Source organism: Crocodylus porosus, unplaced genomic scaffold (assembly GCF_001723895.1).
Source record: "Crocodylus porosus isolate Cpor-Errol unplaced genomic scaffold, CroPor_comp1, whole genome shotgun sequence".
NCBI classification, from domain to species: Eukaryota; Metazoa; Chordata; order Crocodylia; family Crocodylidae; genus Crocodylus; species Crocodylus porosus.
Genome location: NW_017728943.1, coordinates 59,807,885 through 59,824,753, shown reverse-complemented (window position 1 = coordinate 59,824,753; position 16,869 = coordinate 59,807,885). Strand labels below are relative to the sequence as shown.

The 16,869-nt window shown below is 45.1% G+C and overlaps 2 protein-coding genes across 5 annotated transcripts in view; both read right to left on the bottom strand.

The window, feature by feature from the left end:
- Positions 1–4,054, bottom strand: part of MRPS10 (mitochondrial ribosomal protein S10) — an 11,401-nt gene extending 7,347 nt beyond the window's left edge. Inside the window, exon 1 of the mRNA XM_019549425.1 lies at positions 3,938–4,054. Coding sequence (XP_019404970.1) covers positions 3,938–3,994 — 57 coding nt within the window. The 5' untranslated portion in view covers positions 3,995–4,054. The remainder of the gene's footprint in view (positions 1–3,937) is intronic.
- An 8,052-nt stretch (positions 4,055–12,106) lies between these two features.
- The window catches only part of TRERF1 (transcriptional regulating factor 1), a 134,426-nt gene continuing 129,663 nt past the window's right edge, over positions 12,107–16,869 (bottom strand). For 3 of the 4 annotated variants that reach the window (XM_019549423.1, XM_019549421.1, XM_019549422.1), the window contains exons 15-17: positions 16,532–16,729; positions 15,871–16,079; positions 12,107–15,107 (exon numbers count right to left, since the gene is read on the bottom strand). In XM_019549423.1, the coding sequence (XP_019404968.1) occupies positions 14,795–15,107; positions 15,871–16,079; positions 16,532–16,729 (720 nt within the window). In that variant the 3' untranslated portion in view covers positions 12,107–14,794. The remainder of the gene's footprint in view (positions 15,108–15,870; positions 16,080–16,531; positions 16,730–16,869) is intronic. The other variant, XM_019549424.1, reaches the window with a different exon arrangement.

Here is a 16,869-nt window from a genome sequence, read left to right as displayed (position 1 = left end):
CTGGAACCAGCTTCCAAGAGAAGTGGTGCTGGCTCCTACCCTGGGGTTGTTTAAGAGGAGGTTAGATGAACACCTTGCCGGGGTCATTTGACCCCAGTATTCTTTCCTGCCATGGCAGGTGGTCTGACTAGATGATCTGCTCAAGTCCCTTCCGACCCTAGAAACTATGAAACTATGAAAAGATTCTGTGGGAAAATGTGACCATATAATTAAATGCTGTACCAATGCATAAACATGAGGGACTAAAAGTAACTTTCTGGGGGTCTGTAACAGGGAATCCTTACTCAGCTACAGAAAAGTGGAATGGGCCCTTTAAGGGAAGAGATTTTGTAATCCAAAGGCCAGAGCCAGCAAGGCTGGGGTTAATAAACAGCACTGGAGTGTATGGGGGTAGGGCTTGAGTGGCATATAAACCTGGGCCTGAGCCAAGCCCGGTAATCTAGTCTGGCAAGCCACTGGATGAAAAAACAAGGACTACAGGGGGATGCTGGGCTGGCTACAGAGCTGCACTAAGGAATTTCAGTGAAATCTTGGTGCCTTATGAAAGAACACAGTTCCTGGTAGGGGGAGGTCTTGCTGCATAAGTTATTGCTGTAATTTGTTATGCCTAGAGCAGGTTATTTTTGTTACAGCCAGCGTGCTTTTATTCCCTGTGTTAGTTTACTACTGGTGGACTGGATGGGACTAAAAAGGGGAGATGTGGATGTCACCAGAATGCCAGGAAGGTATGTGAAGCTATAGCTTGCCAGATCAGAGTACAAGAGATGAGGCTGGAGAGCCCCAAGCCCAGAGGAGTAGGGGAAGTGGGAGAGGGATGCAGCAACAGTAACCCAGGCGGGGTCTGCCCCAGCTGCTTCTCAGCCACCAAGTGAGGGCCACAACCACCTGCCTACTGCCCCCATGCAAGTCCCTGGCCTGCTACAGTCCCTGCTACCCATCTTGCTGCTCCCAAGCTCCCTGCCCAGAGGGTGGTGGCAGGCACATCCGAGTGCTCCGGGCTGGTAGTGCACGAACTATGATGAGCTAGCACAGCACATTCGAACAGAGCAGCTCTGGGATCTGCAGCAGGAACAGGTGGCAGCATCCCTGGGCAGCATGCAGGGGCCAGCTGCAGCGACAGTGGGCCTGCAGCTGTTCTGCTACCCTGCTCTGCTGGGACGTGCTGTGCTGCGCTGTGCCCACTGCCACTATCTGGAACCACTTGGTTGGTGAGCACCTGGGAGCAGCAGGGTGGTGACTATGGCGGGCTAGGAACTCGCATGGGGGCAGCAGCCAGTAGCTAAAAGGCAACTGGGATAGATCCCACCTGACCTGATGAGTAGCATCTACTGTGTCCCCATCTGACTCCCCCCTCCCTTTCTCTCCCTGCCCCCACCTGCCCTGCCTGCTGCCAGGCTTCCCTTTGCTGGGGGATGGCAGAATGCAGGACACTGGGTCACAGGCAGAGCTGAGGGGGGCTGTGGCTTGCGGGTGAGAGGCACCAGCAAGGGCAGGGCACATGTCAGGGCTAATCAGCACCACAAAGTAGCTGGGGAGAGTCACAGTTGGTCCTGGTGCAGGTGGGGAGCTGCTGCTGCCAGGATGGAATGAATGGCAGGGGTAGGCAGGGCCTACAGATCATGAGTGAGGGGCACGGGCACATTAGGGCTGGTCAGCACCACAAAGCAGCACGAGGAACAGTCACCGCTAGATCTGCAACCTGGTGAGTAGAGGGGGCAGAGGAAGCTCTGATTTCATGCCCCCCCCATGATTAGACAAAAAAAAAAAAAAATCAAATGCCAAAATATATAGGTTCTTAGAATTTATTTTATTATAATGATTGAGGCACTGGTAGGCTTCCAAGTTGCTTTAAGTTTTTAAGTATATCCAAGAACACCGTGTTCAACTAATTACCTACATATATTGTAGGTGTCTTATTTTAATCATGGAAAAAAAGCAGATTTGGGGGGTTTTAATCACAGAACTTGGGATTTTTTAAAGCAGAGAAAACCAGCTAAAAGAAATCCCTGCTCATGACTGAGATCTTGTTTGGGGAGCCCTAGGGCAGCCTCCCTTTTCTAAAGACAGGGTGTGGGAGGCTAGCTGAAGGGAAGATTGCCCAAAAAAAGCTGAGAGGGTGCCCCAGAGGCCTCACCGCTACTCCTGGGGCATGCACCCTTTACAGAATTCCTTGCTTCAAAGGGCATAATTTTGCGACTATAAGAGAATTATACAGTTAACTCATGGTATATACCATGGGAATGTTATAAGCACAATATCTGCCACCTTTCATGATTTAAGGCAATAGTTACAGGAGTTGGATGTAGTGTGAGATAAAATGAATAAGAGTGGTTTAATAGAAGCAATGGAGAAACTTTGCCATTCAAAACTACCACAGCAGTGAGCATCTCAAACTCGTATTTATCATCTGATTTGACTCATTGTCTATTCAAGTAATAAGTAATAAAACTCCAGATTAACCTTGCTGCATACGTACATCACATTCTTTGGATTTATGCTTTTAAAATCTTAATTTCGGATACAAACATTTGCAACCAATTCACTGTTTCTTCAAGTTCTTTCAGGGTTTTTTTTGTTTGCTTTTTTAAACTCTTATTGCAAGGAGTCAGGGCACCTAATAGCACCAAACTGCAAATTCTAGTATTATTTACTTACATAAAGCTTTATGTCTACAATATTACATTTTCAGATAGCACACCACTAATTTACGGAGGGGGTAGGGCATCAAGTGCCTCCATAAAATAAAAGTTGTTTCATTTGAAATAGCTACACACTCAAATTCTATTTGAATATCACAATGCAAAAGGCAAGGATTTTTTTTTTTGAGGGGGGTAGTCTCTTATTGTACCAACTACATGGCTGGAATTAAATTAAACTAACTCTTGAACTTCTTCAGCTTTGTAATTGCTCCATTCATTCTTTAGTTTAAACCAGGGGTGCTCAACTTCTGACCTGTGGGCCAAATGCAGCCCACAGTCATAACATCTGGCCTACAGGCCCCCCACAGGTCAGAAAGTTTGAGGGTAGGGGAGCAATGACAGCTGGCAGTGGCACTCTCCCTTGGATGCAAAACTCCCATGTCTGCTCCCCCTGCACAGCCAGATTGGGGCTGGGTCAGGCATCCTTCCCCCTTCCACTAAGTCAGGGCCAGGCTGCCCCATGCTTTGGAACTGTAGCTAGGTTGTGCCCCCTTTCCCCATGTCAGGTCAGGGCTGGGTTGGGCTGCCCTTTGCCCCCTTCTGTGCAGGAATATAGGGCCCTGTGATGCCCTGGCTGTGCAGGGAGAGCAGGTATGAGAATCTGGCAGCCATTACTAACTGCCATTGCTCCCCTACCCTCAGTTCCCTGACCTGTGGGGAGCCCGTGTGTCAGATGCTAAGGCTTTGTGGGCTGCAGAGGTTGGGCACCCTGGCTTTAAATTAAAGAATGAAAGGAGCAATTACAAAACTGAAGTTTTAGTACATGCTGACTGCCCCTTTCATTATGAAGAACACCTTACAGTCAAGAGCTTCTCTACCTTGATTCCAGCCATGTCATTGGTTCAACAGAAGTGCTGGATAAGGGCCTGCAGACAGACCAGCCATTGCCCACCCCACTCACAGGCCAAAAACATCAGGCAACCATGACGGAAAGAGGCCCCGCAACTCGCACCCTTCAAATGGCGCCCATCCCTTGCCAAAAAGCTTCCATCCTTGCAGGTTTTTAAGGCCCCTCCCCGAGCTGCCACCTGCCCTGCGGCTCCGTTCGGCGCGCGGCTCCCACGCAACGTCACCGGGTTCGGCTCAGGAAGCGCATGCGTTGACGCAGGAGCCCCGGCCTCCCGGAGAATTCCGAGCCGCGCGGGTCCCCCAACTGCCAGGCGACGGGACAAGCCGCTGCCACTCCCCGCGCAGGCGCTCGGGACCGGGATCCCTTTCCCCCTTCCCCGCTGCGTTACCTGCCGGATCCGCCCCCACAGGAAGCGCGCTCCGCCCCACGCCACCGCCGCCGCCATCTTGTCCCACACCGTTTCCTCCCCGTTACTCCGTCACGCTCTTTCCGGCCACTTCCGACAGGCGCCGCACAGACAAGCCCAAAGCAGCCCAGCCGCGGCCTACGCCCACACAGGCGTTGAAGTTGATCAGCGGGGTCTAGCTCCACCAACTGCTGCCGCGACGGGGCGGGGCTCCGCACGGGCCCCGCCCTCACCTGCACGCGCCTTCCCTGGCCCGCAGCTTAGTTCTCTGGCGGGAGGCGGGGCCAAGAGACGGGAGGAGCCAGTGAGCAACCGCTGACCCAGTGCCACGGGGGGGAGGGGAGCTTGTGGAGCGCAGGCTGGGAAGTTACGTCACCTTCTTGCCTCTTTCCGTGGTGCCCCGCGGCCTCGCTTAGATACGTTGTGACTCGCTGCTCCTGGCCCATGAGCCAGGGATCGGCCTGTGCAGGTCCCACTCGCAAGGTGTCATGGTTACAGTTTCCCCAAATCCTGTCCCCCTGTAATAGCCCGGCCCTCAGTTGTTCCTGCGTCTTAGAACCAATGCGCGAAACCCAAGGCAGCCAGGAGGGCTGGGCTGGGGCTTGAGGGGAGCCGGTGAGCAAAACTGGCACTAAGCGAAAGAAGGGGGAATAATCCTTGGAGGCGTAACACAGCCTGGGCTGGAGTGATCTAGTTGGAGAGGGCCCTGCTTTGAGCAGGGGATTGGACTCAGGGTTTCTCCATAGGGTTGCCAATCCTCCCCGACTGGCCGGGAGTCTACCGGAATCATTGGTCTCCCAGTGACTATGGAAAGCAATCTGGGAGATTTTAAAAGGATATTTTAAGAAAATGAAATTAATGACATTATGTAACATTGGGGAGGGGGGAGGGGAAATCTCCCAGAATAGCTTCAGTTAGAGCTGGCAACCCTATTTCTCAACCCATGAGTCACAATCCAAAAGTGGGTCGCAAGATTATATGAAAGGGCAGCAGACAAACTTAAAGATGGTGCCCTTTTCCTTGCAGGCTGGCAGAAGTCTGGCCTGCGAGGGGCTGCTGGGGCACCGCCTTGACTCCAACACACACATGCACACAGCCTGCCCCACAACCCATAAACAACATGTAGGAGGCTCATGCGTACCCCCTGAGTTTGGCAGTGTACCCCCTGATACAAGCGGCAACAACGCTGCTGGTGGTGCATGTGGGCAGTCACCACTCACCCCACCACCACCACAGTCTGCGGGCAGTTGCCAATTGCCGCTGGCCAACACCAGTGCTCTCGGCGGCATCTGTGGGTGGTCACTGATTGTTGGTCAGCGCTTGTCAACCCCACCCTGCTGCTGACATCACTGTGGCCACCTGTGGGAGCTCCCTGCTTGCTGCTACCATGCCCCCCACCACTCTGCCACTGGCTGAAGGCGGTCTTCATGCCCCGCCAGCCTCTGGGGGCCCGCGTTAATCATGCCACACCCACCCCGGCCTCACACACCAGGAGGCTGGGGCAGCGGGTCAGGAGTGAAGGGCTCTGGGTCAGGACGGGTCCTCGTTTATAAATGGGTTGTGGTACAAAGGTGACTAAGAACCACTGAACTAGATGACCTCCTGAGGACCCTTCCAACCCTCATGTTCTATGAGCCTGTGGTAAGGATGGAGGAATCATGGGGCTGGGAGAAGTGCGCAGCAGTGTACAAGCACCAGGAGGAGGGAGAAGGAACAAGAAGCAAGTCTTCTGAGCACAAAGTATGACACAGCTGATAGCACTGTGATGGGGTGGGTTCATCTTTGAGGCAGATTGGTGTTGCATATCAAAAGTGGCTAAATCTGGGAGAGGTTAAAAACCCAATTCATGAATATCTTGGGGGAGAAAATAACAGGGGTGGGGTTATGCTTACAGGTGGAGCAGTACAGGTCTGCCTAATCAGGAGCAGGAGGTGAATAAGGCCTTTCTGCGCAACAATCAGGACAAGCCCTGTGGGATTTGATTATCTGTATACCCTGTCAGGCCACACCTCTCTTGTAGGGTAACCATCTTTTCAAAAGGGGAAAGCAGAACACATCCCTACCTTCTGCCCTGCAGCCTCCACCCCCACCTCTGCCACCACTGGCAGCATGGCTGGAGCAGATCCAAGCGGGACAGATGCGGGCTTAGGGCTCCCCACCTTGCTGTCTTTCCCTCAGGAGCCCTGCACCCCCTGTGGGCCCAACAGCAGCAGGAGGTACGACTCCATGCTGCTGCCACCGCTCCTGCCAGGTGAGCAGGGGGTGCCTCGCCATGGCAGCACAGCCAACACTGGGCTTGGGGGCAGGGTAGGGAGCCCTGAGCCTACAGTGGGCAGCCCACATCTGCCCCCTGTATCCTGCTCCAAGCAGCCCCTTGGAGGCTGGAGTGCTGCCAGCCTGCAAGGGGAAACCTGCCGTTTTCTGTGGATCCCTGCCCCAGACAGTGAATCTGGGATAAATGCTGTCCCAGGGTCATAAAGCCCAGGACCAGAACTTGAGGATCCCATTGCAGGACTGTCCCACCCAATTAGGGACAGATGGTAAAGCTGTGCAAAGTTTTGCCGGCAGTTTTGTTTCAGTGCTGTTTTGACTCATTTCAAGCTCAAAACACCAAAATTGAAACAAAACAGATAGCTTCAAAACAGCCTCTAAATTAAACCAGGCAAGTTGAAACTTTTGAAAATGTCAAAATGTTGCAAGTTTCAAAGTTCAAGCTGAGCTTGCCTGCAGGGAAACATAAACTAAAGTAAGGAGAGGGAGGGGGAAGTGGTGGGGAAGGAGCGCTCTCATTATTGACTGTAGCTGGCCAGTGACTGTGATCCTTCCCTGAGGTCCCATCCAATCCCAGTGCTCTGGGGGAGGGATGGAAAAACTGCTTAAAAGGCAGCATTGTTTGAACTTCCCTGCTTTCTGCCTTGGTGTCAGCTGAGTGAGGGCACACCTTAACACACACACAGTGTCACCCACCCATGTCACGAGTTTTGCCTGTCAGCACCTAGAGGTGCAGGGCCCCAGAACCTGGACTCCCCCTGCACCAATCTCCTTGACACCTGGCAGGCTTCGTGGCTGCAGCAGGGCCTAGCAGGCCTGCAGTTTTCACCCCCTGTGCCCCATGACAGAGACAGTCCCACAAGCACCCATAACATGAGTTTTGCTTGTCAGCAGCCAGAGGTCCAGGGCCCCTGAAGCCCCTGTACCTATGTCCTTGACTGCTGGAAGGTTTCGTGGCCTCAGCAGGGAACAGCAGTCCTGCAGTTTTCAATCTGCTGTACCTTAACATACAGTGTCACCCATGTCATAAATTTTGCTTCTCAGCAGCTTGAGGTGCAGCTTTCCCAAAACCCCTGCATCAATCTCCTTGAAACTTGGCAGGCTTCATGCCCTCGGAAGGGGCCATCATTCCTACAAGGTTCATCCAAATCAGGCCAGAAATGACAAAGTTATAGGATTTTTGGGCTTCCCCATTATAGCCAATGGGTGAAACATAGAAACAGCAAAACTGTTTCAACAAGACACAATGGACCAGCAGTTGAATTGAAGCAATATACTAAATGAGACGTTCTGTTAAAACATTGAAATGCAAGTCAGAATGAAATGGTGCCGTTTCGCACAGCCCTAACAGATGGTCCCCCTACTGTCTTTGTTGGCTATCTGGTACTACATAAACCAGTACAGCCAACTCCACGGTCAGGTTGTTAGTGACTCAACTGGTGTCCCCACCTGGACTAGCCTGGGTGAGGAGGGTGTGTGAACACCCAGCAGGACTATACACAAGACCTGTCAAAAGGCAGATGAGCTCCTGTGAGCCACTGGCCATCCATGTCTGGAGAGGAAATGGGCACCACACCAAGTGTAAGGTATCGAAGGTACCTCAACAATTGCAGTGGCCTCAGGATTGACCCAACTAGACTATATACTCTGTTGTAACAACACTGTAGCAGGACACAGGTTTTGAAGGCTTCTTTTTTTTGTTTAAGGTGGAGGTGCAGCCATTGATTTTGATTAATAAGGATTGATTGAGAATCTGAAGGTGGAACCTAATTTGAATGAAACTGATCAAAAATTATAAAAAGAGTTTGCCACCAAAGAAGGCATCAATCAAAGGATGAGGACAATGGACTTCAGAAAAGCAGACCATAATGTCAAAGAACTGAGAGGTAGGGTCTTTGGGGACAGTAGCCTGGCTGTGTGCTAGTCCTACCCTCTGCACACATTATCTAGCCCAGGCAGTTCCTCTTTGGTCCAGAAATTTGGCAGCAGCAGAGTAATAAGTAACACTGCCACTGCTGCCTAATTTCCAGCCCCTTGAGGATCCCCACAGGTTGGATCTGGCCTGCGGGGACAGGGGTTGTGCACCACTGGGCTACATAGACATAACAACTGTATCACTATTAAAGATTATGAATACAGGCTTTAGAAAGCAAATATAATATCTGGACAATTCTGGAAGGCACACAAGCATAGCAAAACCACTCTAGCTTTAACCCTGCTTCATCCAGGGTCAAAGTTAAGGCAGTTTATTGCCCTCCCCTTTTAAAGCAGCTACAAAGGTATGCTTGTTCATCCCCCAAGAGACAAAAAAAAGTACACGAGAGCCAGCAGTTATTGAAAGAGACTCTTATAAATGCACTGCAACAAACTATCCTGATATAAAGGAAAGACAGGATGCAGAGTGAAATACCATTATAGCTGCATTTGGAACAACTCAGCTACTAAAAACCAAAAAAAGAAGCAAAGACACATGACTGAGTATAAAGAAATAGGGCAAAATGTGTTTCAGTTTTCTGGGAACATGAAAGCAAGAAAAGATTCTAAAAATAAATTAGGTGTTAAGAGCTATAAATCAATTAGGAGGAAGAAAAAAACAAAGGGAAGACTCTTTCAAAATAATAAAGCAGATGATGATGAAAAGAACGGTAAGTATCCCATGCCCCTGCTTTAACGGTCACAAAAAGGTAAACTGTTACTAAATATTATTAAAAAATAATTTTGTGACCAGGGTATGGCCAGAGTATGGAAAAATCTCTCTAGTCAGCAAAGCCTGATGAAATTTACCCATCGAGTACTTAAGAACCTAGCCAAAGTAATTTTTGAACCACTAATAATCATCTTGGAGAATCTGTAGAAGACGTGGGAGGCTCCAGAGACCATAGAAAAGCAAACATGGGACCCATCTTTAAAAAAGGGGGATCCATGAAATTCCAGATCTGCAAAGATATTGGAATCACCTGGAAGATAGGAAGTGTTTTAAAAAATAAAAGAAACAGCAAACATTGATTTCTCATGAACATACCACATCAAGATAATTTACTTTGATTTAATGGGGTAACTAGCTTAGAGGATAAGGAAAAAGCAGAAGCATTACTGGTATATATCATGACTTTCATAAAAAGGTAAGGATTTTTTTTTTTAGTGAGGCTTTTGACACTTTCACACAAGGCTTTCCTAAGTAAGGTAAGGAGGTATGGCCTATAATCACATGCAATTACCATCAGATGCATGTACAACTGGTTGAAAAACATAATTCTAAAGATCTATGTATCAATGTTCGCTGTCAAACTAGGAGGGTGTCTCAAGTGGATCCCACATAGATTTGTCTTTGGTTCAGTTCTATCCAATATTTTCATTCATAACTTGGATGATGAATAGGTTGGGAAGATATAGTTTTACCATGACATTTTCTGTGGAGTGACCTCTCTTTTCTTCTTGCCACAGAACTTTACTTGCTTTAGCCACACTTATAAAATTAGCAGATGAAGCCAAGCCAAGGGGCTTGCAAGCACTTTGGATCAGGCAGTATCATCTTCAGAGACTTTAAAAAAATGTCAAGAAATAGAAGCAGATCCAGGATTTGATAAGGGTGGGGAGGGCGAGTGTGGGAACAGCAACTAGCCCTCCACTGGTGGCTGCACACACTCTGCTCCCAGCCTCTTCTGTCCCCTCCTTCCCACAGAGGTAGGCAGACCATGCCCTGGGAGCAGCAGGTGAGGACTAAGTCCCAAAGAAGGTAAACATTTCCCGACTCCCTTTCCCTCTGCTCAGAGACATGTCTCTTCCCTTCCCTCTTCCATCAATCACTGCTGGTGTCCCTACAGTCCCAAGGGGAAGTGGGGATCCTATCCTCCTCCAGCCAGGCTGTGCAAGGGCTGGGCTCAGCATGGGATGGTAATGGCACCAGGTTCCGTTTCTTCATGCCTTCTCCCAGGCTGATAGAAAACACCCAGCTGGAGCAGGCTCCTTTTGCCCCTGGAATAGCAGGGACACCTGCAATGGACTGGCAGTAATGGGGAGAGGAGGGAATGTGGCCTCCAACCACAGAGAAAAAGGAATGGAAGGAAATTTTTACTTTCTTCGGGACTTACGTCCTGGACTGTTGTTCCTGCTGCACAGTCAGGAAGGAGGGTGCAGTCACACCACTGGATCTCCTCTAGAGCCACCCCTGGTTAAACAAATATCTGCTGGGGGTGCTCCAGCTACCTTTGATCTTGCCTGGACTAGATGATAAGTTGTGGCCCCTATATTTCTATGACAATTCACAGACAAACCAGTAAGCTCTCTATCCAAGCATGACCTATATTGAAATGTGTTCCCACTCCCTGGGGACTTTTCCCCCATGCTTCCTATTATTTATAAAATGATCTCCCTACTCTTGCCAAGATACCGCACTCATTTTAATCACACCTCACTTCTCTCAAGTGTTTCTAGAAATAAAAACTTCACAACTTGCAAAAACAGGCAATATATAATAGTAACAGCAAAATACTACTTCTAACTTTGCATTTCTTTGTAGATCCTGGCATTAGGGTAAAAAAATAAATCAGGATAGGGATGTTGTATGTGGATTTAGAGCAGAAAGGGCATTGTTTTTGAAAAAAAAATAGTAAGACACTTCTGTATTCCTTGTACATCCAGTTTTTCACTGGGTGATAGTTCTCTGGTGTACATGCAATTTAGAATTACCACTAGTTTCATTCAGTAAAGAAATCTTTGGATTCTGGCTGTAGGACATTCTAAAGTTTCCAAATTAACATATTAAAAATGTTGAGACAAGAATGCATATCAAATACAGGAGGAGAGGACAGAGTTGTTCATGTATTTATTATTGGACAGAAATATGTTTCTAAAACAGGGTGAAACAGACTATTTTTTGTTTTCAAATTATGGCCCATCATCCAGTTCTACCCTTTCTGAACATGTCCATATTGTGTGATAAACTATACCCAAATATCCATGTTGTTTACCAAAATGAAGGTGTGTGCAAGAGAAACAATATTCTTTCTGGAAGGATTCAGAATTCCAATTACCACTTACTAAGGAATGTCCTTTTAAAGCCATCAACAATGTAACTATATATATTTTTACATACATGTAACTTTGTTTTCAACCCCCCCCATACTTTTTAAAACAAAGATTAATTTATTAAAAGAAATTTTCACCATGGTAGCAAAACCCAAAAAAATTACATTTTATCAAAAGTATAAAATTCACTAGAAAATACTGTCCTCTTTTTGCCAAAATGTTACATAAAACCTTTTGATTGTACAGATACAACCGTTACAAAAGGAAATAGTACTGAATACTCTATACATAGTGCTTTTTGATATGTACCACATATGGTGAATCCAAGAAAAAAATACAGATAAACAAATACCAGATTGTGAAAAAAGCCATTCTAGTGCAAATCTGAATAAGTTACATCCTGAAATTAAACTGCATGCAAGACGGATGCTAATATTCTGAAGCCATAACTGAAATAGATCAACTACATTAAACATGTAGTTTTATTTTCATTACTTTTCCCACACCCAACAGTACAATTTGTTTTTTTTACACTAGAGCTCCTAAAATATTTACAACCTTCTTCCAATAAAATATAACAGTTAAATATTTTTGAAAATAAGATTTTTTTTTCCATAAAATATACTGATTTTTTTTTCTATGTACAGGTTTTGCCAGAGATAACCAAGATCAAGAATGAAACTACCTTCTGGTAAACATAGTTTTACACCATCAATCATCAACAAAGAAAAATAATAATAATAATAATAAAAAAAAAATTAAAAAAAAATCACCTGGGGGAGAGGGAGGGGAAGAGAACCCTTTAAAACTACATTTAGGAACAAGCCAGAACAACACTTTTTTTTTTTTTTAAACTTCAGACAGTGCAATACAGAGTGAATGACTGAGGCCTAAAGTATACTATTTCAGAAACCTACATTTCTTTGGTTATTTCAAGTCATGTCACTATTTTTATCATTGTTTTGACAAATAAAGGTATGCCAGTTTTATCTTAGACAGCCAGAAAATAGTTGAATGGGATTAGTATAACACTTCTATTAACTCTCCGGGAGTCAAATCCACAAGTTTTGACAGTATTATTTTTATTCTTTTTCAGACAAAAAAATCTAAATAAACTTGAATGGTAGTTTTGCCTGAGTAAGTATCAAGTAAAAACTAAAGGCATTATTGGTCCCTGCAGATGTCTTCCTTACCAACATGCACGGGGGAGTGCTATTTCTGTAGAATGCTTCCATATTTTCATGTGCTAGAACAAAAGGCTCTGCAGAGGATCCCCCAGGGTTTAATGCTCCATGGGTATAGAGACAATGGAATGGACTCACTCAAGTTTTGCTACCTTAGGGCCATAGAAGACAGTGCAAGTTACTGTGTACCAAAGGCTCTGATTCTGCAAACACCCAGAACATGCACAGCTTTGAGTCAAAACTTGTAAGATACACAGTATATACAACGTTTTACAGTGTTTCTCCACTTCAAAGCAGTTGGTTGAACCTGGCTAGCATAGCTATATAAGAAGTCATGCCTGGGATAGGAAAGGGTAATGGTTGGCTGTGCAGAGATGGTGCTACTGTTGGAGTGAAACCAGCAGCTTCTTCCACCCACTGACAAAAAAGATAGAGGAACCTTTGTAACTTGAAGCTGTTGAGTGGATTCTACTCTCTTACTAGTGATTAGCAGAACATTCAACTCTTCAGATTTTGTCCCTCTTTGCTTTGATGGGGAAACTCTTCTTTACCCATAAACCTAGGGGTTCTGATTTGCAATGGCTTTGTACCTGTGTGGCCACGTACATTTGCACAAGATAACTAAAAAACCTTCCATTATTTGTATTGCCCAGATATAAATAGTTTTACTAACAGAAAAGCAGCAGGTGTGTAACCTCTTGCACTCTGGTTAAGAAGGCATTTGGGACCCCAGACAACTTGTCTGAAGTATTTCACTCTTTTGCCATGCTTATGTCAGAAAAAGAAAGGAACAGGAAGAATCTGAAATTTTTTTCATAAAGATGTTCTATAAAATTTCCAGTTCTGCTCTGCTGTGCACGATTCACAAGAGTATCAGTGTGCCGTTGAAGCCTTTATATTATTTACTGCATTTTATTCCAAGGAGAACTTCAAAAACTAGCCATTTTGTAAGGAAGGTCCATCGGTCAAATGTAACTCTCCATGGGCTGCCTAAACCTGCTTCTGGTTTAGGACTCGAGAATAAAACTCCATGAGTCCAGTAGTATGTCTCTATCGCAACAAATCAAATCAAGTTAATTATCAATGGGGTTACAGAGAACTTGTGCATAAAGCTGGGTTACACAGAGGTGTGAGGAAGACTGACAGCCTTGTCCCCTTGTTTCTCCATAAACTTCATATAAAACCTGATGAAATTAAAAGTCAATCCTCAAAAATGGCACAAGAATAACATTTCGGGCCTAGGAATGATTTGGAAAAAACGAACACACAAACAACCCAACAAAACAAAATCCCAAACATGTCACTATTATTCAACAGCATCACTCAACCCATTCCCTCTGTGGGACAAGGGCATCTCCTGACATTGGCCCATAAACAAAATCTACTTCTGCACTGTGTGCATGAAGTCATACCCCCACCCCCTAAGCCTCTGGAATGGCTATTCAACAGTGTAATTTACTGGCACAACAGATTGCATCTCCAGTGCAGGCCAATTACAAAAGTAGAGCTCCTAATCCAGTGTTCCCTTCAGAGGATGTGATTCACAGTAGAATCACCATCATCTTTCTTCATTCCTTGGATTAGGTCATTCGGAAGCCCGAGGATCTCTCTTCTTTTTTTAAAACCCGGTTAAGTGGAATCTCCATATGTACAGTATAAACATTACCTTTTGCAGGTACAGATAACAAGAACACGTAAAAATTAAGGCAAGGTAGAACTGAAAATGTACAATGATATTCATGATACAATCACACTTGTAATTACTTCAGATTTAGTCAGATTTTTTTTTTTTAGTTCCAAATAAAACCAGGACAAAAAGCTGAAGAAGATTTAATCAAGTCAGCATCTCCAAACATGACGCTTACTGCTGGAAACTCACTGTACAATCCAGTGCAGACAACTATCCTGTCAGAAGTGCATGACAACAGTTCTTACCTAGTAAAAGGGGCCAGAGTAAGAAGTGTAAATGAAACACATTCTTAGTAATGCTCAACTGAGAATAGGAGAAAAGAACTCTACAGAATTAAAGTTCTTCTGATAATAGTCAGGAAAGAAATAGTAATAGATATATAGACTTCTCTGTTATTAGTGGTTTTGAAAGATCTCAGTGAAACAGAACCCAGATAAAACACCTTATAAGAATCTTTGTGCTAATTATTTATTTTCCCCAAAACACAGATTGATTTAAAAAAAAAAAAGGGAAAAAAAGCAGTTTTTTTAGGTCTGAACTAAAGAAATTATCAGTTTTTATACAGGTAGTTAAAAAAAAAAAAAATCAATGGAAAATAAACAGGTAGTTCAGATTTCTTGACTGATGCATCCAGGAGCTAGCTGTCTGCATGGGACAGCTCTGTATTTACAGTTCAGCATCATCCTGCAGTAGGTCTGCATCTTCATCATCCAACAAGAGGTCAGCTTCCATGACTTCATTCTCTTCCATGACATTACCCAACTCCTGAACAACATCGTCATCAAGGTCCTCCACATGTTTAATCAAATCCATATGATCCAGAGGGATTATACCATGTCCAGCTGGCCCAGTAGTTCTTGCAATAGTAGCGGCCATTTCTGTTGCAACAGCAGCTTTTTGAGCCTTTTGCCTTTGTTGTTCTTCCTGTTGTCTGTGAGTCTTCATATGAGCATTGCGACTTTTGATTTTGAAAAACACCCTAAAATTTCAAGGGAACATTTTATTGCCATTTCAAATTATATTTTGACTGTACTGTAAAATAAATAAATATGCCCTGCTTCATTGCCTTGAAACATATGTTGGTAAAGAGAAATCTACATTACCCCACTTTGAGGATTTCAGAGAGTACTAATTAGGTTTTTACAGCCTGTTAGTAATAAAGGCCTTACTATGTTTCACTTATTTAGGGTGTTTATATGGCTCCTCTATTACTGTACCATCTGAGCACTGCACGCTCTGCATAGTAAGTACTTGCATAACCCTTCCATATGGTAGAGACGTATATTTACCTCTCTTAAAGAGGCAAGGAAATTCAGGCACCAGGAAACAAAGGCCAAAATCCGCAAAGGATTTAGAAGTTTACACTTTCTGGATCTGAACCTAAATGATTTGCTCAAGATCACCCTGGAGTTTGTGCTGAAACAGAAAACAAGAAGGCCAGCACTGTCTCCCTCTCCTGGAATCAGGAGGCATAACCCCTGTATGTGGATGGAGCCAAAAAAGACAGCGAGAGCGAGACAGAGAGACTGAATGTGATAAGCAAATGACCAAGCTCCAAAATGTGATCCAGACCAGTCTCCCATGACTGACTAGGGTAGGAGTTTGGGAAGGGCACAGTTAATTGCCTACAAAGGAAACTCATGGCCCTTAAAAACAAACCTGGCAAATAAATCACTATTTTTTGAGGTTCTATTTCTTCAAAATACAAGGGGAAAACAAGTAATAAAGAAGCATTTACTTACTTGCCACATTCTTTACAAGGAAAAATTGTTGTTGGGTCCGTCTCACCACTTGTTGTGCTGTGTGCAGGTGAGCTCTTAACTGAACCATGTCCACTCTGTGTCCCAGATTTTTGCTTAGCAACTGAAACTGTACACCTTGTTTTTGTCATTGGATTGGTACCTCCATGAATACGGGCATGGCCATTTAATGCTTGTCTGGAGCTGAACACCTGGTGGGGGAAAACAAACTTGAATTGCAACAGCAGCAAAGAAAGGAGACATGCATTGAATTTACATTTTGCTGATATATGTCAACAATACCACTGGTTAAAAACGACACATTTGACCAAATTCTACTCTCCAATATACTCTACTGAAGTTAAAAAAAATTCTCAGTTATTTCATTATTCCATTAGCACACAAAATAATACCTAGCTCTTATTACATGAAGCTTTTCATGCATACATTTCAAAATGCTTTATACATAGGCTACATGTCATTGTACCCATTCTACAGATGTGGAAACTGAGGCACAGATGAATGAAATGAACTTGCCCAACGACATCTAGCAGAGACTAGTGATGGGGGCAAAAACTGAATCCTGGTCTCCAGTTCCTATCTAATGCCCTATCCACTGCACCAAACACCTCTCATATTGATAAAAGACAGCAAATACACGTACAGCACCACAGTTTGGCATTTCACAGATAAAAGAGGCTGCAGAAAGTGAGAGACTTTGAAGGGGTGGCAGGTCTATAGGTGCAAGTGGGATAGGTGGTGGTTCAGGGGATTTCTGTATTTCACTTTCCTCTTCTTTTACACATTTTCTGTCTTCTTCCACCTCTTCCTCATCCTCTAAAACCTCCTCTTCTCCACTTGTCTGAAATTAAAATTAAATTTAAGGAAAACTAAAAATGGGATCAAAGAATATTAAAAAAAGCATAAGACAAGTGACAGCACAGAAACAGAGTGCGCCACCTAGCAATGTTTCATTTGCTGTAGTATTTTCACTTGCCCTGA